Raw genomic sequence first — 26,040 nt, forward strand, 5'->3', positions numbered from 1 at the left:
GAAGAGAAGGTATCCTCAGACTGAAAACCGGACTCAAATGCTTACAACAGAGTAATGTATTTATCAGGGCTGTGGAGTCGAAACAAAAAACTATGACTCCGACTTGTCTACTCTTGGCACCTCTAACTCCTTTATGTAATTAAGTGATTGTAGTCCATTTTACCGATTCCTACTCCACAGCCCTGTTATTTATTCGATGATGAATTAAGTCCCCTAGCTAAAGTGAAATGAAAGTCTCAACCAGAATGTGAAACACGAGACATTAACTTTACACATTACTCTGAGCAAGAGACTGATAGAACAAGAATCAGACTTCAAAAAGATTTTTTCCAACTAAACCCTTCAAGGTTGAGTGAGCTCCAGTATGGCTGCTGTCCAATGACTGAAATAAGTAAAAGATAAGTTCCTAAAGATAGTTATCTTAATGGATTGGTCTGATAGTGGGGAAGTGGGGAGTAGTTGTGCTCATGATGGTCTTCACAAGCCCTTTGATACCTGTTAGGTCAGCTGATGTAACTGATGTTCTTCAACAACTGCCCACTTATTGTTGCGGGCTGTCTTCACCAATATTTAAAACTGTTTGTTAAGTAAAGTGTAAGACCACTTCAGAAGTACACACACACACACACACACATATATGAAGTAACTTTACATTAAGGAGTGGAACTTGCAATTTTCTATAAGTCAGACTGCCTCATGGCCCCAGCAGACAAAATGGAAAAGGTTTTACCCAGGAGGATGGCTAGGGAGATGCACTGGAACAGCCACTCTGACTCACACTTGCAGACAACTATCTCTTCCCCAACAGTGGTGAGCAGGGAAAAGACTTAAGAAGATGAAGGAAACTCTAGAGGGAGGACATTCTTAGGAAGAAGTATTGGATAAAGTTGATAGTTTAGGCTTCCACCTCCTCATTTTCCCCCTCCTCCCTTCACCACCCTCCTCTTCCCTTCACCACTCTCCTCTTCCCTTCACCACTCTCCTCCTCCCTTCACCGCCCCTCCCTTCACCTCCCTCCTCCAACCATAGCAAATCTAAGGTTGCATCCTCCCTTCACCCTCCCTCACCCACATCATTGATGCTCATTTCAAATGCTTTATAAATGTGAAAATCCTAAAAAAAGATGAAATAAAATTATTGCTTTCATTTTGTTAGACTGTTTGACTTTTGTTTTTCAACATACAGGAATTTGAAATAAAATCCAAAATCTCGGAGAAAGTCCTAGCTGCAGGTTTGACTGTGAATATACCAGTTATATACAGGGGTACATTTGATGGGTACTCTTTGCAGGACAGATTGACTATTTGCAGTGGAGAACACAGAGTCGAAGTTCCACTCTTTGTGTAAGCATTTTCTTCTCTTCACATATGACCGACATAAAACCACTGTTCTCTGTTCACTTACCATTTTTTTACCTTCTACAACATAGGTGCTAGCATTGCTCTATGGTAAGAAGCTTGCTCCTCAACCATGTGGTTCCACATTCAGTCCAACTGTGTGGAACCTTGAGCAAGTGTCTTCTCACTACAGCCTCAAGCTAGCCAAAGCCTTGTCAGTGGATTTGGTAGACGAAATATGAAAGAAGCCCATCATATATCATTCAACCATGGTAGTGGTTGAATATATTCTTAAGTCTACCATTTCATTAATCACAGCAGCTTTCAAGCTTCACCACTAACTCAGTCAAATCGTCCAACCCATGCTAGCATGGAAAGTGGACGTTTAACGACGATGATGATGATGATGATGATGGTTGTTGTCGTCATCTTGATGCTCACATATTTTCAGGAGAAGAATCACTATCCACCTCTTCACCTCCTCACCATCATCAGCATCAGCATCAGTGTCATCAACTTTGTCATTATCACCATTATCATCCGTATCAGCATCAGTGCTCACTTCAAAACCTATTTCTGCATCAACCATCATCCCTAAAACAATTTGGTTGCTATTTCCCTTGTTTTTTGTCATTTTTTTTTTCTCTGTCAACAACAGGTCTTCTCCATGCTGTATCTTGTCTGTTAGTGGAGAAGTAGACTTTGGCTGCATGGTGGCCAACAATGAGGTGAACACAAGGTCTTTCGAAATTAGAAATGAAGGCCTTATCCCAGGAGAGTTCAAGGTCAAGTATTCTGGAAACACACCTTTGTTAATGAGCCCAAAAGAAGGGGTTGTGCCTGCACTATCAGCCTGGTTGATTACTGTAAGTCTATTTTCATCATTATTATTTTATTTATACCAAAAGGTAATATTGCGCATTTTGCACCAAAACCCATTATGGGACAATATTACCTTTCTATATTAATGCTTCTTTTGTTGTTAATATATACTAATACTATCTTTCAGTATTTGTACTGCCTCTATTGCTAAAATATATATTATTTTATTTGTTTCCTTTTCTGGTGTCAAAAAGTAAGTACTAGTCCAACACTGGAGGCGCAATAGCCCAGTGGTTAGGGCAGGATCATAGGATCGTGGTTTCGATTCCCAGACCGGGCGTTTTGAGTGTTTATTGAGCGAAAACACCTAAAGCTCCACGAAGCTCCGGCAGGGGATGGTGGCGAACCCTGCTGTACTCTTCCACCACAACTTTCTCTCACTCTTACTTCCTGTTTCTGTTGTGCCTGTAATTCAAAGGGCCAGCCTTGTCACACTCTGTGTCACACTGAATCTCCCCGAGAACTACGTTAAGGGTACACGTTTCTGTGGAGTGCTCAGCCACTTGCACGTTAATTTCACGAGCAGGCTGTTCCGTTGATCGAATCAACTGGAACCCTCCGCGTCGTAAGCGACAGAGTGCCAACAACAACAACAGTCAAACACTAGAGAGTTGCTCATGTCTTTGACTAAACGAACTAAGGAATCCTTTCGACCAAATGATTTCTCCTCATTTGCCAAGCATTGGGCTCTATGTATCTGGTGCATTTTACTGTTGCACCAATTAAATAAGTTGCTTTGCACCCTCCAGGACAGAAAAGAATCCTCAATATTCTATGTTGTCTACATTTGGTCCGGAAAATATAAATGGTAGTGAGGGTAGAAGAGAGGGCAATTGTAGATGAAGTATATTAAGAGGGAGAAGGAAAAGATAGTTTGACAGAGGAGGAACAATGATAATGTGGAAGAAGAGGGTAAATAAAGAGAGACAGTTTGATAGGAACAATAAGGGAGGCTGTAATGATAGCTATATGTTTGCAAGTTAAAGGAGAGTGAGTGATAGTCACAGAAATTGTTTAGTGTTGAGAAAGAAAGTGTGATGGATGTTCATGATCTGGTAATAATGGAGTTGGAGTAGCAGTCTGGAGGGATGTGATAATGCTAGCTGAAGAGAGAGAGAGAGAGAGAGCACAGATGATAAGTAGTTGAGATGATGGTGGCAAGAAAGTACTGAATGTCAATGAAAGAGTGACCTAAGTTAGAGGGGGAGGGGGAGAGCAGGATAGGGAGAAGGTAAACAGAGTTATACACTGGCTATCAAATGATTCAATGAAATTCCACACTACTCAACAATCATAGTAAAAGAGAAACAGTAGCAGTGGTAGACACATGAGACATATGCCTGCTAGCTTAGAGAGAAAGAGAGAAATGAAGTTATGTGTGTGTTATCATTGTCATCATCATTCTTATATCAGTTTTTCTATGCTTCCATAGATTGGATGGGTCCTTTCTGATACAGTCTTCCACCATTTATCATGTTTCTTTGTTGTCTCCTTGGTGAGGTTCCATATCTTGAGGTCTGCATTCACCCCTTTCACCCCATATCTTCCTTGGTCTCTCTTTCCAGGGATTTCTTCCTCTAGGATTTCCTGGCACTTCTTCGTCCATCTACCATCCTCCATGTGCATTATATATCCATATGTAAGCTGTTCTATTTTTATTCTCTACAACTGAGTCCTCTTATATTATGTTTATTTCTCAATTAATTTGACTCGTATCATTTACACACACTAATATGACTCAGCTTGTGGAGCATGCTCATTTCATTTCTCCCCCAACTTAAGCACATTTACAATCATTATCCATATGTCATTACTACACACCATTGAACTTTGTACACAAGCAGCATACAATCTGCTCTTCATGCAAGAAGAGAATTTCCTTGTTCCAAGAAGCAGTTAATAGCTCCCTTAACTTTTTCTACATACTTATGTGTTAGTATATATATATCATCATCATCATCATCATCGTTTAACGTCCGCTTTCCATGCTAGCATGGGTTGGACGATTTGACTGAGGACTGGTGAAACCGGATGGCAACACCAGGCTCCAGTCTGATTTGGCAGAGTTTCTACAGCTGGATGCCCTTCCTAACGCCAACCACTCAGAGAGTGTAGTGGGTGCTTTTACGTGTCACCCGCACGAAAACGGCCACGCTCGAAATGGTGTCTTTTATGTGCCACCCGCACAAGCCAGTCCAGGGGCACTGGCAACGATCTCGCTCGAAAATCCTACAGGAGCCAGTCAGGCGGTACTGGCAACGGCCACGCTCAAAATGGTGCATCTCATGTGCCACCCGCGCAAGAACCAGTCCAGGGGCACTGGCAACGATCTTACTTGGCTTGCCGGGTCTTCTCACGCACAGCCCATTTCCAAAGGTCTCGGTCCGTAGTCATCGCCTCGGTGAGGCCCAATGTACGAAGGTCTTGCCTCACCACCTCAGCCCAGGTCTTCCTGGGCCTACCTCTTCCACGGGTTCCCTCAACTGTTAGGGTGTGGCACTTTTTCACGCAGCTATCCTCCTCCATTCTCACCACATGTCCATACCAGCGCAATCGTCTCTCTTGCACGCCACAACTGATGCTTCTAATGTTCAGCTTTTCTCTCAAGATACTTACACTCTGACGGGTATTCACATTGACATTACACATCCAACGGAGCATATATATATATATATATATATATATATATATATATATATATGTATATATATATATATATACATATATATATATATATATATGTACACATACATACATACATACATACATACATACATACATAAGACTGAGATATCTGGTGCCATGGTGTACTCAAGAGGACCTGTCTGTCACAGCAAAATTGGTACCACTGCTAGTGCCACATAAAAAGTGCCCAGTTACATTCTATAAAGTGGCTGGCATTAGGAAGGGCATCCAGCTGTAGAGACCATGCCAGAACAGACAATAAAGCTTGATGCAACCCCAGCCTTACCGGCTCCTGTCAAGCTATTCTACCCATACCAACATGAAAAATGGATGTTTGATGATGATGAGGATGATAAAATACACACACACATGCGCATGCACGCAATTTGCTTGTGTTTGTAGGAAGGCAAACCTTTATATGTGCCTGCATACACATAATACTATGCTATCTCACATTACCAAGCATACTTTTTTAACATACTTTGTATTTATACATTCTCATGACAGATTCAGTATTGTGCAACTGAGCCAGAACAATTTCAAGAAGTAGCAAGGCAAGTATTTTGATTTTGCATTTAGTTATTTTAAAGCCTTCGGCTTTAAATTTGTTGTAAGTCTGAATCATCATCAGTATCAACAAATAAAACAAATAAAAACAGAGCCTGGGGAATGTGCTTGATTGTCTTTTTAGGCATAAATAATTTCAGTAAGGTTTTTAAATTCATTGAGTTTTAAATGCTGTGGGTAGTCAAGTGTGTTAATGTTCCGAGCAAAAACCATTCAAAGAAGGATATTTTATTGTTATAGTCTTCATCCTTAGCTGCCAATTGTTCTATTTACTTGTTGCTTAATAAGCCACTGAATCTCTACATAGTCACTTCACTTGCAACATATAACTACCAAATTCCATTAATTGATATGATTTCATTCTTTCACTTTTCTCTGTTCATTGGACTGTGAGTACCCTAAGACAACCTTTTATAGGACTGCATTTACTATATGAACCACTAAAAGCAGTGGTTTGGCAGAATCATTAAAGCATCAAACAAAACACCTTGTGATATTTTTTCTGATTCTCTTCATTATGAATACAAACCCTGCCAGAGGCAATGTTGCCTTCCATTCTTCATAGATTGGTGAAATGAAGTATGAATCCAGGACAGCAGAGCAATGTAACTGTTTGAGTATGAAACCTGATGTCTTGCAGTATTTATTTCAGCTCAGATTTGCATTCTGAGTTTGTTCATAACAGCACTGGTGACAGGGTATATCAGCTCCCTTGCCTTTCCCTTTGACAACTTTGGTGTCATGGATCGAGAATGTTTACATGGGCAGCATCCAGTCCTCCAGGGTAAAAGTTGTTCTGGTCTCTATCCAAAAGAAGAACTTTCCATGTGCTGAAATATGGTCAATCAGGATCAAAGGAGGCCCTAGAGGTCAAGCCAAGTGACATTTCTGCTTCTGGTTCTCATTTTAGTAACATCATAAGGTAAAAATGGCAAAGTCAGCCATAAAGGGACATGATAAATGGAATGAAATACCACATGATACCATTGTGTGATGCATTTATTCTGCCATTCTTTGATGATACATACTCACATGCATACATAAACACATATATTATACATGCAAACACACAACTAAATAGAAAGAAACAAAGATAGATTAATAGACAGACAGATAGATAAGTTTATAAGTCCAGTTGATACAAGATATGATGGGTCCCACACAGATTCCATCTTTCAAATTTCACTCTCATTAAACTCTTGTGACTTCAAGGTTTGGTAGAAGATACTTATCTCAGGTACCAACCAGAGGTATTGAAACTAGAACCATCTAGTTAAAAAAAGAAAATTCTTAAACGCACACTTGTACCTTTGCCCTTATATAATCACTTTCCCTTTTTCTTTTCTTTTTTTATTTTTGTTATTAGAGTGAAACTTGAAAACAGTGAAACACGTCATGTAATCATATCAGGTCGTGTGATATACCAAGAATTGGAACTCTTGGACCCAGAAACAGAGAAAATTACTGAAAAGATTCAGTTTGGTTACTGCTATTATGGCTGTGATTTAATCCAGTTTGCCACTTTGTACAACAATAGTCCAATTCCTGCAAAGTTTGTTGCTGTTGTTGATGAAAAGGCAGATGGGGAAGAAGTTGTGAGTTCTAATGATATTTCTTTGAATTTTTCCACTACTACCCATTTGTTCTTCTCTAACTCCTCCTTCTTATAATAATAATAATAATAATAATCATAACAAGAGCACTCAGAGAGCACAAACCTCTGCTAAGGCAATACCAATGTCCTCTCAACAATTAGCCAGAGATGATTTTTAAAATGAGAATATCTGAAATAAACTTGACTGCTCTCATAAATGAGAATACTAAAAATGAACCCAACTGCTCTCCAAAATTAAGTAAAAAAAAATTGATAAATAATTCAAATTCCTTGTTCGGTACCAGATTGATCCCAAAATCTAATCAGTTCATGCAAGTCATGAGATCAAACATCCCTGAAAGTGTCATCCGAATCCATCCAGTGCTTCCTGAGATATCTTGTCCACGGACAAACAAACAAACATGACTGAAAACAATACCTCCACCTTCGCTAAGATGGAGGTAATGATAACAATATCAAGACCAAATAGCCAGGAAAACGGAAGAAGGGATGTTATTTCATAAGGACAATGCTCCAGCACACAAGTCATTGGCTTCAATGTCTGTTGTATGTGACAGTGACTTTGAACTGGTTGATCACTCTCACAATTTGACTATCATTTGTTCCCCAGCATGGAAAAATATTTGCTGAGAACTAATACCACCGTAATGATGATGCCATATCTGCTCTTGGTCATTTGTTTTGACCAATAGGCTGAAAGCTTCTTCACCACTTTGATCCAAGCACTGCAACACCAATGGATGAAGTGTGTGGCCTGCAATGAGGACTATATGTTGAAAAATAAGCCTTATTTGGTTATATTCCATCAAAGCAGCTTGGTCAGCCTATGAACTTTTCAGCTGACCATCATACATGCATGCATATATCTTTTACCTTGTATGCTTTACCTATTTCAGTTGTTTGACTGCGGCCATGCTGGAGCAATGCCTTGAAGAACTTTAGTCAAATGAATTGACCTCAGTACTTTGTTTTTCAAGCCTCGTACTTATTTTATCAATGTCTTTTGCTGTACTACTACCTTAATAATAATGTTTACATCCCCGTAAGTTAACAGTAATAATAATAATAATAATTATAATAATAATAACTAGCAGTATATCCTGGCGTTGCCCGGGATTAAGCTAGGATTATGAAGTGATCAAGTGCTTTATTTCAAACCAAAATAAGTAACATTGACATCAGATTTGCGCTGAATCCGTTGAAATTGGTTGGTTGAAAATGGTTTGCTGGCAATTTGATTGTGAAATCCCATAAGGAATCAGTTTATTGGTTATTTCCACTCATTGACTGCTTTTTTTAAGTTGCATTAGAGATCTGCATAAGAGAAGGTTGATCTGAATGTCTGCATTGGGGATCTGGATTGGAGCAGCTTAGGAAAACTTACCACAGCTTTAACCAAAAAATAAGGGGCCTGTCCCTCTAGGTTACGTTTATGAGCAACTTAGCCAATCACTGATATCAGCCGAGTGAGCATTGTTGTTGGAGAAGTCAGCATTGTCCAATAAAAAAGTGGAAGAGTCCATAAGTCATGTTGCCATGATTTGCGAATATGTCCAGCCAATGCTTCCGGATCACTGTTTATAACCACATCGGCTGCAATGACAACTTGTCTATAAAACTTCGCTATAGACAACATTGCGTGTTCTGCCCTGAGGAGCATACACAAAAAGAGCGTTTCTACTACCCACACGGGAGCAGGCCACATAAAGTTGCCCATGTGAAAAGCATGGCTCCCCCAAATGGATCCCTTCCACCGATAGTGTTTGGCCTTGGGATTTGTTGATGGACATGGCAAAGTATGGTCTCACCGGGAACTGCGATCTGCGGAAGTGAAATGGTATGTCTGACCCCGAGGGATAAAGGTGCATCCTTGAAATGAAAACATTTTCACCTCTCCCGCACTCTGTAACAATGGTGGCCTCAATCAAGTGGGGTATCAGGGACTTAACTACTAAGCGGGTCCCGTTGCACTGTTTAGGCGGAAGCAAGTTTCTGATTAGTATAATTGGGCATCCAACCTTTAACCTAAGAATGTGAGGTGGAAGCCCTGCTGGCTCCAATGAGTTGAGAAACTCGATAGGGTAATTGACAATGTCTTGGGGGTCACAGGTCCGGTCAATCGATTTGTAGATGCACTCCTCACTCGGAATTCGGCTTATGAGCTGGTCATTGATAGCACTGACAGCTACATTTTTGGGGGCCAGGATAGTTCTTTCACTGAGCCAGAATAGAATGAAATTGAAATATATAATAAAATTTAAAAAATTAAGAATGCAGACTCTCTACGTAAGAAATATGCTACAAAACCCTGTTTTTGAAACTATATCTTATGTTTAAGAAGAATAAAAAGCATTTTACATTTTCAGCCTCGGAAATCCACTCCCCACTCACACATTGATCTTTTCACCACCTACTTTTCAATGTACGGGGAAAATACGGAGATCATGAATATGGAAAACATTTTTTCACTCTTCGTAAGAAATATAACAGTCAAGTAAAGAATTTAAACAAAAAAGCAAACAAAAACTAAGAAACCAAATGTGCTAGTTGCTAATTACATCGTCATTAGGTTTTATTTTCTAATTGAATGAACCAACATACAGAGATGAAAAATAAGGAAAACATTTTTAAATCTCAAATTTACCAAGTACAGGTAAATTTTTAGATAACACTCGCACGATTTTCACTAAGAAAAAAATAAATGGAACACTGACAAATTGTTACATACCTCGTTCTTTCATTGTTGTTAAAGAAATGAATGTCGAAAAATCGCCGAAGACACTTGTTACGGAAAAGGCCGATATTAAGGGCTCGTACCGGCGTGAAATATAAACAAAACTCTTTCACTCCCAAAGTAGCATGTGTGTGAATGAGAGGGGGGGGGGAGAAAGATGAACGATATAAAATAAATAAATGATTTAAAGTAAATATATTTTAATTGTTGTGTGAGAAAGTGTATATAATCTCATTATAAAATATATTGTCTTTCAAAAACATTGAACCTATATCTCATGTTTAAGAAGAAAAAAAAAATTGACATTTAAATTTTTGATGAACGCTGACAGAGAGCGCTCTCCCTCCCTTACACACATTAATCTCTCTTTCTTTCTTTCTCTCTCTCTCTCCCTCTCGCACACACACACAGCAGCATTACACACACACACATGCTGTTCTCTCACACTAACAAAAGAACTTCACATATACACCACACTTTCTGTCTGGCATACTCACTATAAAAAGATAGCGTCTATTTCTTTTTGGCAACATGTGTTTTGTGTGTAATATTGCTGTGTGTGTGAGAGAAGGAGAGAGAGAAAGAAAGAAAGAAAGAAAGAAAGAGAGAGAGATAACTGGCATGTGTGTGTAAGGGAGGATGAGAGACAGAGAGAGAAGGTATTTTTTCTTACCCCACAACTGTTAAGAAATAGCCGCCCTCTCCTACTTTTTTTTTTGTCACGCTGGCAAACAAAATGTAACTCTCCTTCACCCTCCCTCTCACAAACATACAATCTCTCTCTCTCTCTCTCTCTCTCTCTCTCTCTCTCTCTCTCTCTCTCTCTCTCTCTCTCTCTCTCTCTCTTTCTCTCTCTCGCCTTCACGCGCGTACGCACAGATTTGACTTCGCCATGTCAACAAACTTCAAAATTGGTAAAAGTTTATCGATTTTTACAGCTATACGCGGGTGCCTCTGAGAGAAAAATTTCGCTAAAATGCACATAAAGTCATGACACATCACCTCCTAAAATTGGAGCGACATGCGTGCTAATTTGTGGACGTGCATAAACCACATTCACGTACACACACACGCAAACATCGTTTGTTTTATAGATATTGATAATAGTAATAAACATTATCATTAAGGTGACGAGCTGGCTGAATCATTAGCGCGTCAGGAAAAATGCTTAGCAGTATCTCGGCTGTCTTAAGATTCTGTATTCAAATTCCGCCAACGTTTGACTTTGCCTTTCATCCTTTTGAGTCAATAAATTAAGTACCAGTGATATACTAGGGTTGATGTAATCGACTAGTCCCCTCCCCTAAATTTCAGTCCTTGTACCTATAGTAGAAAGGATTATTATTATTATTACTATTATTATTATTATCATTATTATTATTATTATTATTATTATTGAGTGAGAGAGCAATACATACCATCAAATTAACACTGGGGTACAAATATACAAAGCCCAATATACCCATCATGACTGCCCGTCTGATAAGGATAGACCAGGCACATGTATCACAACCATATGTGCACAACATGGTGACCTTATATCAAGATAAACAGTGCATGACCTTCCAAATGGGACCCTATTAGAATTTTCTTGAAGTTGAGTAGCCCATCCACTCAAAAGATGAGCAAAACACCCATGTTTCCAGAGGTGAATTATTCAAACCCCAAAGAATTCCTTTCAACACATGGCTATGATGCTCCCCCACTTCTCCTGCTTGTGCTCAGAGATGCACATATTGTTAACCACTAAGGGACATGCTCAACTGGTTAAAGTCAAGTGACTGACAAATTTGTGGTTTTGAGTAGAGTATTTGCTGTAGCCCATCTTTTTATATCAAGACGAAACGTGTCCATGATAACAATTCCAATCAGTTGAGATTAGAAACCATGAGAGTCACTACCTGGTACTGCATCAGGGCATTAATCAGAAGCCATGTGAGCCACTTCCTGGTACTGCATCAGGGCACTATCATCATCTTTATAGGGTGGCATATTGGCAGAATTGTTAGAAAGTTGGACAACTTGTCCCTTGCTTTATTTGTTTCAGTGCTTTACATTTTGAGTTTCAATTCTGATTAGGTCAATTTACCTTTCAGTGTTCTGGGGTTAATGAAATAAAGTACCAGCCAAGAACTAGAGTTCAAGATATTGACTTTTCCCTCCCCTCAAAATTACTGGCCTTGGCGGTGAACTGGCAGAATCATTAGCATGCCGGACAAAATTCTTAGTGATATTTTGTCTGCCGCTATGTTCTGAGTTCCACCGTGATCGACTTTGCCTTCCATCCTTTTGGGGTTGATAAATTAAGTACCAGTGAAACACTGGGGTCAACGTAATTGACTAATCCCGTCTCCACAAATTTCAGGCCTTGTACCTATGGTAGAAAGAATTATTATTTATTACTGATGCAACAGTCATTATATTGTCAATCTTGGGCATTCTTTTGAGTAATTACTATAATTAAAACTGGAATGATTTCTTCTTCTGTAGGAATGTAACGTCACTGAGCCTGCAAGTTTAGTGTTGATGAAGAAAGCTGGAATGGCTGAAGGGAAGAGCAATGTGCATTCAGGCCTGCTTGATATCCTTCCATGTGAAGGTACATTGACACCCTATGAGAAAATACTTGTTGCTTTCTTATTCAAACCTAGGTAAGACAAAAAAAAAAGAGAAAGTTATTCGTTGCTTAACATTGGTTATGTTGAATTCATTGTTTTGTTTCTGAAAAGTTTGTAACAATAACTACTAGGGGAATCCCTGCCTTGCTGGATATTTTTTCCTTGATGTACATATATACATCTGCAAACACACACACACATATATAAGCATATATATGTGTGTGTGTGTGTGTGTGTGTGTGTATGTATGTATGTATGTATCATCATCATCATCGTCGTCGTTTAACGTCCGCTTTCCATGCTAGCACGGATTGGACGATTTGACTGAGGACTGGTGGACCAGGAGGTGACACTAGGCTCCAATCTGATTTGGCAGAGTTTCTACAGCTGGATGCCCTTCCTAACACCAACCACTCTGAGAGAGAAAGATAGGCAGACACATATTTATACATCATCATCATCTCGTGTCCATCTAGAGTTCTTTTTGTTAGCTTGTTGTTACAGCCATTATTGTTAACACCAGGCCAATGTTAGCCAAGCAGATCTATGATCAAAGACATTCCCGACATGACCATCCTGTCTTTTTAGGTTTATATAGGGCTGCATTATCTAATATATCCTTTCCTAGTGTGAAGATGATAGAGTATGATTCGAGGGTAACACCAGTCATTAAGCTGATGGCATACTAGACTGTTAAAATGTCATTGATTCCCATGACCCAAACAATTATAACTGCCTGGCTCTTTTTTTGGTTCTGGGTAGATTCTGATAAGTGAAACAGTTTGTTTTCCTAAGCAGTAGTTGCAGTCTTAATTTCAAATAATGTGTGAATATAAACAGTCAAAGACTCAGGTATACACACACACACACATTTAGAGAGAGACACAGAGAGAGAGTGAGACAGAGACAGGCAGACAAATAGATAGATAAGTAGATAGATAGATAGATAGATAGATAGACAGACAGACAGACAGACAGGTAGATTGGTATATAGATATAGATATATATATATATATATATATATATATATATATATATATATATATATAGAGAGAGAGAGAGAGAGAGAGAGAGAGAGACATAAAATGGAAGAGAGAGAGAGAGAGAGACATAAAATGGAAGAGAGAGAGAGAGAAAGATAGGTAAGCATATCAGTAGATAAAGAGAGATAGAGATAAGTCACATATATATATAATGCAAGATTATGAGGCAAAGACAAAATAAACAAATCATAAACAGTGTCAGACAAGTGAAACTCAATGACTAAAAAAATATAGCAATTTAAAGTAAAGAAAAGAAAGAAACAAAGAAATGTATAATATTGAATTTAAGACATCTGTTTATATGCCAGAATTAGAATATATATATATGTATATATATATATATATATATATATATATATATATATTACGGAGATGTACTTGCATAGCAAGTGACCTGATCTGAGATCGTGTGCTGGAACGAAAACAATTGCAGCGTGGAAGGTGTTTATAAGCCATTTAAAATAACACAAAATCCGTTAGATTCACTTCAACATTTAAATTTAATTTGTCAAAATATTTTCGTCGCTTTGAGACCGCGACCTGTTCACTGACAAAATTCTGTGCTGCATCTGAGAAAGTAATAGTTAGTTCATGATATATATGTACATGTGTATGTATGTATGTATGTACATATGTATATATGTGCATGTACATGTGTGCGCGTATGCATCTGTGTACATGCGTATGCATGTGTGCATGCCTATACGCATGTATGTATATATGTATGTATGTGCGCATGCACGTATGTACTTATGGATGTACATGAGTAATAGGGTAAGTGTGTAGACGTGTTTGTGTGTGTGTGTGTGTGTACATATGTATGTACATGTGAACGTATGTACATGTATGTACATGTTCCTTTCACCGAACATTTTTGTATATTCGGAATCTACATAATAAGTAATATATGCATAGAAAATTTCATTAAAAAATATTCATTTTTCTGAAAGTTGTGACCTTCCAAAGTCGGTGGGTACAACTCTGTAGTTATGCCACATTGACGAACGTGAATGATTGTGTTTACTTGCACGTGTATGCGTTCGAGAGAGCGAGAGATGAAGAGGGAGAGATAGAGAACAGGAGCAATGTGTGTGTTGTTGTCACATATTACGTATGTGTGGTTGTGTGTGTTTTTACGTATCAATGTTATGAAAAATAGCTAAAGAATACTGAGAAGAAAGTTTAATCTATGACGTTGTATGTATCACTTTCTCTCTCAGTTGAGCACGTGTGTAAGAACGCTGTTCCAGGTAGAAGGGAAAAAATATAAAAGTTGCTAGAAACAACAGCCAATTCTCCCTTAAATCACACAAAGTAAACGGAATTTAAAAAATCTAATTACTGCACTGGAAAGTTCAGATCGAGAAAATTCCATTGATGTAAAAATTTTTACGAAAAAGTGGAAAATGTGGATTTCTATAAACTTTCAAAAAGGCTTCACACAGACACACAACTTCAGCTTTATATATTAAGATATAGATAGATAGATAGATAGATAGATAGATAGATAGATAGATATGTGTGTGTGTGTATCTGTTAAAATATGTGACACTTATTCAGTAGCCATGATAAAACTCCGAGTTTCAGATGCTGGGGTGGCTATGCTGTATCATCACATGGGTTAATTAGAGAAAAAAGATTTTCATGCTAGTCTTCTTATAAAAGTCTTACCTATGTGAAGGCCGGGCTTTAAATAAGGTCTGCATGGATGAAAGTATTGAAGTCTGTTCTGGCCTGGAGAAAGTAGACCTATGTTTGAGATAAAGTCTAAGCTATGCTGTGGATATATCATCAGGGGAGATTCCCAGTGGTGGTAAGACCTAACAAGTATGAGGTGCATTCAAAAAGTATCAGAATTTATTTTTTCCTGCCAAAACTAATCACCTTACTTTGAAATTGTATGGATAATGCCGTACTAAATTCTGGTGCCTCAACTTAAGTACCATATTCATCTGAATCTAAATTTTTGCTGTATATATATATATATATATATATATATATATATATATATATATATATGTACACACATAGATATAGAGATATATTCCTTCCCTAATTTATCTATCCCTCTGCTACCTACCTCTCTCTGTTCCTCCCATGTGACCAGTGCTCGACCAAGCATGATCTTTCTTTCTTGGCTTGACTACCGCTCACACAACACCTCATTTTCCTGTCTCTATGTTTGTTGCCATAAGGCTTCCCCTTCACATGCCAGCTTAACTTAACTTGTCTTTTTAGTCGAAAGACACCTGTTTTTATTCTTGTTTGTATTTGTAATCGTGTAACATCTTCTCCATTTTCTCGTTTTTTTTGTCCATGTTGTCGCACATATTTGCCACTTTCTTCCAAAGATTTAATGTGCTTAGCTTAGATTTTTGGGGCCTACTAATTTTGAACAGTGTTACAGGCCAAAACTGTAGTGATAATTGGAAGCTTGACTAATGAATAGATAGCCACGAATGTTCTGTCCTGGTTTTCCTGTCCGTCCTTGCATTGCTCATCTGTCCGTATGTTTTCATTGTTGTCCGTTATCATCATCATCATCATCATCGTTTAATGTCCGCTTTCCATGCTAGCATGGGTTGGACGATTTGACTGAGGACTGGTGAAACCGGATGGCAACACCAGGCTCCAATCTAATTTGGCAGAGTTTCTACAGCTGGATGCCCTTCCTAACACCAAGGTATTATCCAATGAATATCCTTGTTGCTTATTTTGATTTTTGATATATATATATATATATATATATATATACATATATATATATTATATATACATATATATGTATATATATGCATGTATGTGTGTGTGTGTATATATATATGCATACATACATACATATATATATATATATATATATATATATATATATGTGTGTGTGTGTGTGTGTGTGTGTGTGTGTGTTTACAACTTGCTTTGTCAAAGTAGCATTGAGATATTACCTTGTAACTTTATAATTGTAAATTTTGTTTATTTCAGGTGGGAATTATCGCCATTGGGCTGGAAATGTTTGCAGGAACCACCTCCAAGAAGAGACTTTGTGCTCTTTGTAAACTTCAATATTGTTGGAATTCCATTTCCACCAGAAAATCAACGTAAATTTTTCTCTCACTCTCTCTCTCTTCTTCTTTGTTACTCATTACTCACAGAAGTAAGACAAAAATGTCTCACTGGTATACAATATCTCATTTCTTCATTCAGTGCGATGTAAATGATGGAATGGCTAAAAGAGAGGATATTTACAGATGAACCAAGGTGGAAGGATGAAAGTATTGAGAGTAGGATAACTGAAACAGGAAGATTGGAATGACTCAAGGGAAAATGAAAGAAAATGGAAGAAATAGTGTTGGAAGGAGTTATGGAAGAGAGACAGTGGTGACAGGGTGTAATGGGAGAGAGACATGAATGGTAGCTAGATATTTGCTGGTAAAAGAGGGTGCAAGTGAAGAATAATCATAGAAATGGCTAGTCATGTTTGTTAATAATGAGTAACCCAAAAGAGAGGGGATGTTAACTGGCACTATACAAGGAACAATGTCAGCTACTATGAGAATGTGCAACTAATGATTAATCTTGCAGATGGGTGACGGTAAACAAGTGATAGACATGAATAGAAATGTGGCCCAAGGGGGAAAAGAGGAGAGGGAATGTTGGTTGGTAGTATTAGTGGACAAATGGAAGAGTGTATTAGATGCCAATGAATTTACTCAAATATTTTGATGAGAGATATGTATGTGTGTTTGTGTGTGCATATACCAATATTAAAAAGGTGCATTGTATTGTATCCCTTTACATCAAAAGGGTAACTTAGCTATTGAATAATAACCAGAGTGAAATAACGAGTTTGTGGGCGAGGGCAATATTATCAACTGAAACCTTTGAAAGCTGTGCTTCAGCATGGCCACAGTCCAATGACTGAGACAAATAGGAGACTTAAAGAGTGTCACTTGTGAAGAGTAAATTTTGTAGCTACTTCAAACATATCTAACCATAATGCAGAGACTCCTTTGTTAAGTCAGGCACCACCATGTGTAATGTAAGTGATACCATGACCCTTAAAATATATTTCATTTAGGTTGGCTTGTTTTAATTTTAATTTTTATTATTATATTTCACCTATTGCTTTCATCAACGACAGTATTCCATTGCATAAATTCAATGCTTTAGCATCTATTTCTTGCAGTGTGTGGTGAGGCATAGAGCCAGTCCCTTGTTATAATTATGTATATAATTATGAAATATTTTATATATGTACCATCCTGAGCGTGACCGTTGCCAGTACCGCCTGACTGGCCTTGTAGGGTTTTCGAGCGAGATCGTTGCCAGTGCCCCTGGACTGGCTCTTGTGCGGGTGGCACATAAAAGACACCATTTCGAGCATGGGCGTTTTCGTGCGGGTGACACGTAAAAGCACCCACTACACTCTCTGAGTGGTTGGCGTTAGGAAGGGCATCCATCTGTAGAAACTCTGCCAAATTAGATTGGAGCCTGGTGTAGCCATCCGATTGCACCAGTCCTCAGTCAAATCGTCCAACCCATGCTAACATGGAAAGCGGACGTTAAACGATGATGATGATGATGATGAATTGTTTTGAAGGTGGCAGAATTGTTAGCACAAGGTCAACTTTGCCTTTTATCCTTTCGGGATCAATAAAATAAGTATCTTGGAAACACGGGGGTCGATGTAATCGACTGGTACCCCACCTTCAAATTTCAGGCCTTGTACCTTCAGTTAAAAGGAATATTAATTGTTTTGAAGGTGATGAGCTGATAGAGTCATTAACACACTGGGCAAAATGCTTAGTGACATTTCATTCACCCTTACATTCTGAGTTCAAATTCCACCGAGGTCAACTTTGCCTTTCATCCTTTTGGGGGTCAATGAAATAAGTACCAGTTGTGCATTGGGGTCAATGAAATAAGTACCAGTTGTGCACTGGGGTCAATGTAATCAACTAGTCCCCCTCCCCAAAGTTTCAGACCTTGTGCCTATAATAGAAAGGATTATTAATTGTTTTGACTGATCTTTTTTGTTTTTTGGGACGGGACAAGTTGTTTGCATTTTGTTTTCATTTTTTTTTTAATCATTTTTTTTTCTCAACTTTCTCTCAATCTCCTTCACTTCACTTGCAGCTAAGCATGGACTAGAAGTACCAATAACAGGTACAGCTCTACCAGTATTACTGAGCCTTGAACCAGAGAAGTATGACTTCGGTTCCTGTGCTGTTGGAATGAGATCAGAAACAGAAACGATTCTATTAAATTACTCACCTGTACTCCCTGCAAATTACCATTTTCATAATGGTGCTCATTTCAGGGCCCATCCTCATAAAGGAATACTTCAACCTGGGCAACAAGAAAGAATCACCTTCTCATTCATACCAAAGCAAATAGGTAAGTTGATCAGTTTTGTTATTATTTCATTAAAAAATGGTGGCAAGCTGGCAGAATCGTTAGCACACCAGGCAAACTACTTAGCAACATTTCTTCCATCCTTATTTATGTTCTGTGTTCAAATTCCACTGAGGTCAATTTCGACTTTATTCCTTTCAGAATCGATGAGATAAATATCATTCGAACACTAGGGTCGATGTAATCAACTTACCCCTTCCCCCAAAGTTTCAGGCCTGTGCCTACAGCAGAAAGGATTATTTCGTTATAAAGAAATGATTATTATTAGAATTGTTAGGCCATCAGACCAAATACCTTCTGATATTTCTTCCACTTTTCTAAGTTCTGAGCTCAAATTGCACCAAGGTCAACTTTGCTTTTCGTCCCTCTAGGGTCGATAAATTAAGTGCTGGTCACATGCTAACATAGATTATATCACCTAACTCCTTCCCTCGAAAGATTGCTGACTATGCTTAAATTAGAAACAATTATTATAATTATTATATATCATAATAAAGAAATGACTGTCATCAGAGTCATTAAAATATTGAACAAAAATACCCAGTAATAATATATGTCTTTACATTCTGAATTAAGATATCACCTAGGGTGACTATATCTTTCATCCTTTTGGGTTTGAGAAAATAAGCACAAGTCAAGCCCTGGACATATTCAATCAACCACTTCTTACCCTCAAAATTTTCAGCTTTGTGCCTTAGTAAAAAGTACATTATTTTTATTACCATTAAGATGACAAGCAGGCCAAATCATTAGAATGTCAGGGAAATGCTTAATGGCATTTGATCTGTCTTTATGTTCTAAGTTCAAATTCCACCAAATGTAACCCTTTATCATTTAACCTGGCCATATCAGGCCCAAATATTCCAGTTGTTTTATGATTGAATGGCCAAATTTGGTTTCTCACATCTACCCTACAATATCATTCTAAAAATAAACAGTCATATCATCAGAATCTTGAAGCTGTGAGATAATGCATGATTAATTCAAAACAATCTGGAAAGTTAATATTGAATTTGACTGAATAATCTGAAAGCTAACAGATCAATCTCATCATTTTCACGAGTCACTGTGAGTCAGTGAGTGTTACTGTTGCAATCCTGGGGAATTGACATAGTTGTTTGAGTGTTGGATAAAATAGATGGCCTCTGTGAGCATTGAGTTCACAAAACAACAAAAATCAAATCTGCCTTTCTGGATTGATAGGAAAAAAATAATACCAATCCAAAATGGTGAAATTGAGGAACAGTAAAAACATCAAACCAACTCTGTTCCAACTCTGCATTTTGAGTTCAAATCCCACTGTGTTCCACCTCTGTGGTAGACTTGATTTGTCACTCAGTTTAATATCACTACTAGGCCTCTTGAGTACTTTTAGTGGAGCCTACTCTGTTGCAAGCATCCAAGTCAGATTTCTTGCTTGAGGATAACTTCTTCCTTATTTCCTCACAATCTCATTGACTCTGTAAAGGGTCATAGGCCATGCCTTCCCTCCTGACTAAAGGAAAAATGAAACATTTCTTCTAAATCAATCCAACCAGATAAAAATAAAATCACCTTATCTTATTAACCCCCTCTCACACCTCCCTTATAATGTCATTCTCAAAATATACAAACTCACCTTGTGATAAGTAGCTTGCTTACCAACCACATGGTTCCAGGTTCATTCCCACTGCATGGCACCTCGGGCTAGTGTCTTCTACTATAGCCTCGGGCCGACCAAAGCCTTGTGAGTGGATTTGGTAGACGGAAACTGAAAGAAGCCCGTCATATATATGTATATATATATATATATATATATATATATATATATATATATATATATATATATATATATGTATGTTTGTGTGTATATGTGTTTGTGTGTCTGTGTTTGTCCCCCTAGCATTGCTTGACAACCGATGCTGGTGTGCTTACGTCCCCGTACCTTAGCGGTTCAGCAAAAGAGACTGATAGGATAAGTACTAGGCATCCAAAGAATAAGTCCTGGGGTCGATTTGCTCGACTAAAGGCGGTGCTACAGCATGGCCGCAGTCAAATGACTGAAACAAGTAAAAGAGTAAAGAGTAAATAAGCATTACATTTGACAGAGTAATCTGAATGCTAAAGGGTTCATCATTTTCTGGATAGCTACTAATATCATTGTACTATAATACAAGATTAGGCAATGTGCTTCTTTTATTCTATGATTATTTATTAATTTTTTGATTAATACTTTATACAAATCACTTATCCTAAGCTTAATTTTACTTTCTTTTTTTATCTCTTTTTTCACCACCATCACCTCTATGACAGGTACTCTACAATCAAAAAATGTTCTGCAAGTTCAGGAAAACATATCTTCCTTACACAGTCATGGTAATCCTTTAAGTATACAGAAATTCAAAAGTGGCTTCCCATACTATGTCTCTCCAAAAATCATTTATTCTGCAGATATACAAATGCAAGGCTTTGGTGTAATGAAACCACTTGATAAAAATCCTAAATTTAATATGGGTATGTCATTTGAGATTTTACAGCCAGTTTGTATTTATTTTGTTTTTCTACTCTAAATCCTTCAGACATGATAAGTATGGTCTATATTTCAATGTTTTGTTTTGTGTTGTATTTCAGAAGACATTTCAAATGAGAGGTGTAATTAAGGAAACTTGTAGATGAGAAAGCACAAAAAAAAATAAATGAAACACAGTTGCATTGCTGAAGACTCAGTTTTCAGAGCTTCATTCTGTCATATCTCAGAGAGTGTGTAGAACACATTGCAAGTAAAACGCCTCATGCTTCTCAACCAGAGACAGAGAAGCAGAGTAAAGAGGTATTGGAACTTTATCAAGAACACCCTACACCATAGGGGTTCTCAACCATTCTTTATCTATGGACCCCTTTGATAATTACTTTATTCTGGTGAACCCCCATGGCCATTCAATGTTTAGAAACTAGTTTTATAGGTACTTCTTTCAAAATTCTTAAACTGAGCTACAGGTTTTTGGGGATAAACTTGATGATAGTTTTGTCTCCTTTTTTCAGGAACATCTTGAATGCTGTTTGAGAGTACAAACATTATAATTACAGTTGAGAAAAAGTTAGTTAACACAGAGTACTGGAAACCATCTGAATACTGGGAAAAAAAATTACTTATATGATGATGATTCACACTGGGTATCAAAATGTCGACATTATGACTGCTGCTCAATGCTCTGTAAACACTGTAAAGGCTCTGAGAAGTGACATGGGAATCATGAAAACAAGGTTACCTCAAAATGCGATGGTCTTTGTGCCTGTCTCTAGTGAGGGTGATATCATGACTCCCATCTTTGAACAGAGCCTTAGGCTCAATTTAAACAGCTGGAGACTGTGATCAAATCCTGGTTGGAGGGTCATATCTGTGCCAGCAAGATTTGGCTCCTTACCATACCTCCAGAAAGAGTCAGAAGTGGTTGTTGGAGAATTTCTACAACTTCACAAGCCCCAGTTTCTAGCCTCCTAATTCCCTCAATCGCAATCTCATATATTATCATGCATGGGGCACAGTTGTGAAAGACATCAATTACTCTGTCTGCAACACCTAAGCGAAGCTGGTGGCCAAATCAAGGAGGTTTTCAAAGATCATCCTAGGGACACACGAATGCATGCACCAGGTTCCAGAACCATCTTGAAGTTGTTGTAAAAGATGAGAACAGCTACTTTGAGTAAAATGTTATTTCCCTGCCATAATCTAATTGATTTTTTTTTTCTGATTTTTGAAAATACCTTTTTTGGGGGATGGAATATTATGTTTTCTTTTCCATTTATGCAGACTGTCAAATTTAGCCTAAACACCCTGTAGATACAAAGATAAGAAATTTATGAGAGGATAATCAAATAGCCTTTGTAATGAATGACCTCAAGTTATACATTCCACATTGTCACAAATTTAACACAGATTTACTCCAGGAATTGGTATAAAATGTAGGTCATTAAAAGTGTGGCAAGGCTATAATGAAGTAAAAAATTAATTAAAAACACTAATGTCTTGTCATTAGATAAAGAAACAAAGGAAAGAGAATTAGACCAGATACAAATTTATACATACCAAGAACTCAATGAATTAGACAAAGTGCAACACAGCAAATGAAAGAAAAGTTAGAAAATAACATTATAGACAGATTAATACTTAAAACATAGCTAAATGTAAAGAAAAAGTTAACAGGCATCAGTACTTTGTCCCAGTAAAATATTACAGTCAAAATGTTCCCAACTGAATACTGAAGTGATTAGTGAGACTAGACAGAGAAACAAGAAAAATAATGACTGCAATTTGATTTCACCACCCAAAATCTGATATAGAAAGATTATATTCACCATAAATACAGAGGGTTAAGAGTCTTCTACAAGAAAATTATTATAAAATCTACTGAAGGAATACAAAATTATCTGGTAAATAATAATAGGAAATTAATGCAAATTTCTACAACAACCAAAATAATCAGTTTTCTGTCTCCAAGAAAGTCAGCAAATATATATGGGAGGTCAGAGTAATTGACAATTTTGAGAAGAAAGAAGAAGCAACAGACATTGTTCAGAAACTTAAAACTAAGTTGAAACTAATGCTATAAAATGTCATGCTAAAGCATTGCAAAATATAAAAAAAAAGTCATACATGACCAATACCTGAGATTATTTTCAGCAGGAAATGGATAAAAGAAAAATATCGGCACACAACGAAATTCTTCCCGCATGAAACCACTGAAACAATATAATGAAGTAGAATACAATAGATAATAAGCAGAACATGGGGAGATTCTGAAGAAACAATTAGCTACATTGTTTTTGACTTAGCCAAAAGAGACTATACACAGGCATGACAAAACTTTCAGGAACTTGAATTTGTGCGAACGTTATGAGATACTAGCAGAAAAGAGATGTATAAATATACACCAGAAAGGGCCTTAGACAATATAAAAAGTGACTGATTACAATCTGGGAAATGCCAACCTGCACTGGCAAGGAGTTTAAGGCAAATAATCCAGATATGGAAGTACATTGTCGGGGGCTACTGAAAAAGCAAGTACTTGATAGAAATATCAATACAAATAGATGATAATGTGTATGAAAGAAAGGTATAAGATTATTCAATGACAAAGACTTTGAATAAAGATAACATAGACAATAAAATGTTACAATGTACTGCCGGCATATTACATGGAAAATGCACAACTTTATGGATACCAAAGGCACTAGAGTTGAGCTCATCTGTGCAGTGAACGCACAAATCATAAATAGGACTACTGAAATAATGATAATTCTTTCTAATTTTGGTACAATGCCAGCAATTTTGAGGAGAGGGAATAAGTCAATTACATCAACTTTAGTACTTCACTGGTACTTTATGTTACCAGCCCTGAAAGGCAAAGTTGACCTCAGCAAATTTTTAAACTCAGAATGTAAAGAGTCAGAAGACATACTACAAAGCATTTTTCTCCACTATGCTAATGAGTTTGCCAACTTACCACCTTATTGATAAATGATAATAACAACAAAATCATCAGCATTTAGCGTCTGTTTTCCATACTGGCATGGATTGCACAGTTTGACTAAAAACTGGTTAGCTGGGGAGCTGCATCAGGTTCCAGTCTGATCTAGCATGGTTTCTACAGCTGGATGCTCTTCCTAATGTCAACCACTCCAAGAGTGTAGTATGTGCTTTTTATGTGCCATTGGTCAGTTACATAGCACCAGCATTGACCACAACTACAATCTCACTTGGCTTAATGGGTCCTCTCAAGCATGGTATATTGCCAAAGGTCTTGGTCACTTGTCACTGCCTCTGTGAGGCCCATCATTTGACGGATGTTCTTTACGTACCACCAGCATGGGTGCCAGTTATGCAACACTGGCATCAGTCACAACTATGAGTTCACTTGGCTTGACAGGCCTTCTGTCAAGCACAGCATATCACCAAAGGTCTCAGTCGCTTGTCATTGCCACTGTGAGGCCCAACATTCGAAGATCATGCTTCACCACCTCGTCCTATGTCGTCCTGTGTCAACCTCTTCCTCAGTTTCCCTCCACTGTTAGAGATCAGCACTTCTTCACACAGCTGCCCTCATCCATACATGTCACATGACCAAACCAGCACAGTCATTTCATTTGCACACCACATCTGATGCCTTGTGTATCAGATGTAGCTTAACAAAAATGATAAAAATCAGATTAATCAGATTTACAATTGGCTTTTATTTTCAGGTATAACACCTTATATCACAAATGAAGTGGGACTCTACAGTGAAATTACTTTCCCTAATATCAGTCAAATCCCAAGAAATACAATGGCTGTTGCCAGACGCTCTAAGATCATGAAGGATTTAAACAGATCTCAAACTGAAGTTATTTCTAGAAGTTTTGTGGCACTGCCTAATGACAGGGCACAAAGCATAAGATCTTCAGGAAATGATAAAGAATTCAGGTAAGTATATTTCTTCAATTTCTTTTAAAAAATGTGTTGTATTTTGTTGCATCAACAGTTAATTCTGCTTGAGCAAATCTCTTATTGAAATTGTTTGATCTTTGAAGAAACATATCTGTTTTGTGATTTGAAGGAGTTTGGTTATTATTTCTAATTTATTGAATGACAATCTAGAGGGTGCTGTCAAAAATAAAAATATTTTCTTTACTCCTATACAACCTTTAGTGGCAAAATACTGCTCTAATTAATGTTGCATGCTAAATGTAAAGAGCCTGATAGTTCTTCACTCACTGTTCTTCCATATCTTGGAGAAGAAGCATGGTGAGTAGTTCCCCAACAACTCCCACAGAGCAGTAAGTAAAGCTGATTCCAAGAGAAAGTGAGAGAGAGAGAGAGAGAAAGATAGACCGACAGACAGACAAACGTGTACACACGCACATACACACATACTCCCACATATACATATATATGTACATGTACTTGTGTGTGTGTGTGTAATATGCCAGCATGGACTGAATCCAGTAAACAATAAAATAAAAGAAAATGCATATGTGAAAGAAAGAAATGAGTAGAGAAACTATGTTGAGTATGTGTGAGACCAAACACACTGACATATACAAACATGTATACACATACAGACGTGTGGAAGGAAAATTGAAGTAAATGGAATTCTGTTGGTTTCAATGATGAATATGCAATTGTTTCATC

At 37.6% G+C, this 26,040-nt stretch overlaps 1 protein-coding gene across 4 annotated transcripts in view; it reads left to right on the plus strand.

Moving 5' to 3' along the window:
• Positions 1–26,040, plus strand: part of LOC106870898 (cilia and flagella-associated protein 47) — a 192,929-nt gene that overhangs the window by 1,985 nt on the left and 164,904 nt on the right. For all 4 annotated transcript variants that reach the window (XM_089350841.1, XM_089350840.1, XM_089350838.1 and 1 more), the window contains exons 2-10: positions 1,186–1,343; positions 1,996–2,203; positions 5,412–5,458; positions 6,838–7,066; positions 12,311–12,471; positions 16,461–16,576; positions 18,615–18,875; positions 21,186–21,386; positions 25,113–25,332. In XM_089350841.1, the coding sequence (XP_089206967.1) occupies positions 1,186–1,343; positions 1,996–2,203; positions 5,412–5,458; positions 6,838–7,066; positions 12,311–12,471; positions 16,461–16,576; positions 18,615–18,875; positions 21,186–21,386; positions 25,113–25,332 (1,601 nt within the window). The remainder of the gene's footprint in view (positions 1–1,185; positions 1,344–1,995; positions 2,204–5,411; positions 5,459–6,837; positions 7,067–12,310; positions 12,472–16,460; positions 16,577–18,614; positions 18,876–21,185; positions 21,387–25,112; positions 25,333–26,040) is intronic.

Source organism: Octopus bimaculoides, chromosome 4 (genome assembly GCF_046866305.1).
Source record: "Octopus bimaculoides isolate indiv1 chromosome 4, ASM4686630v1, whole genome shotgun sequence".
Classification (NCBI taxonomy): domain Eukaryota; kingdom Metazoa; phylum Mollusca; class Cephalopoda; order Octopoda; family Octopodidae; genus Octopus; species Octopus bimaculoides.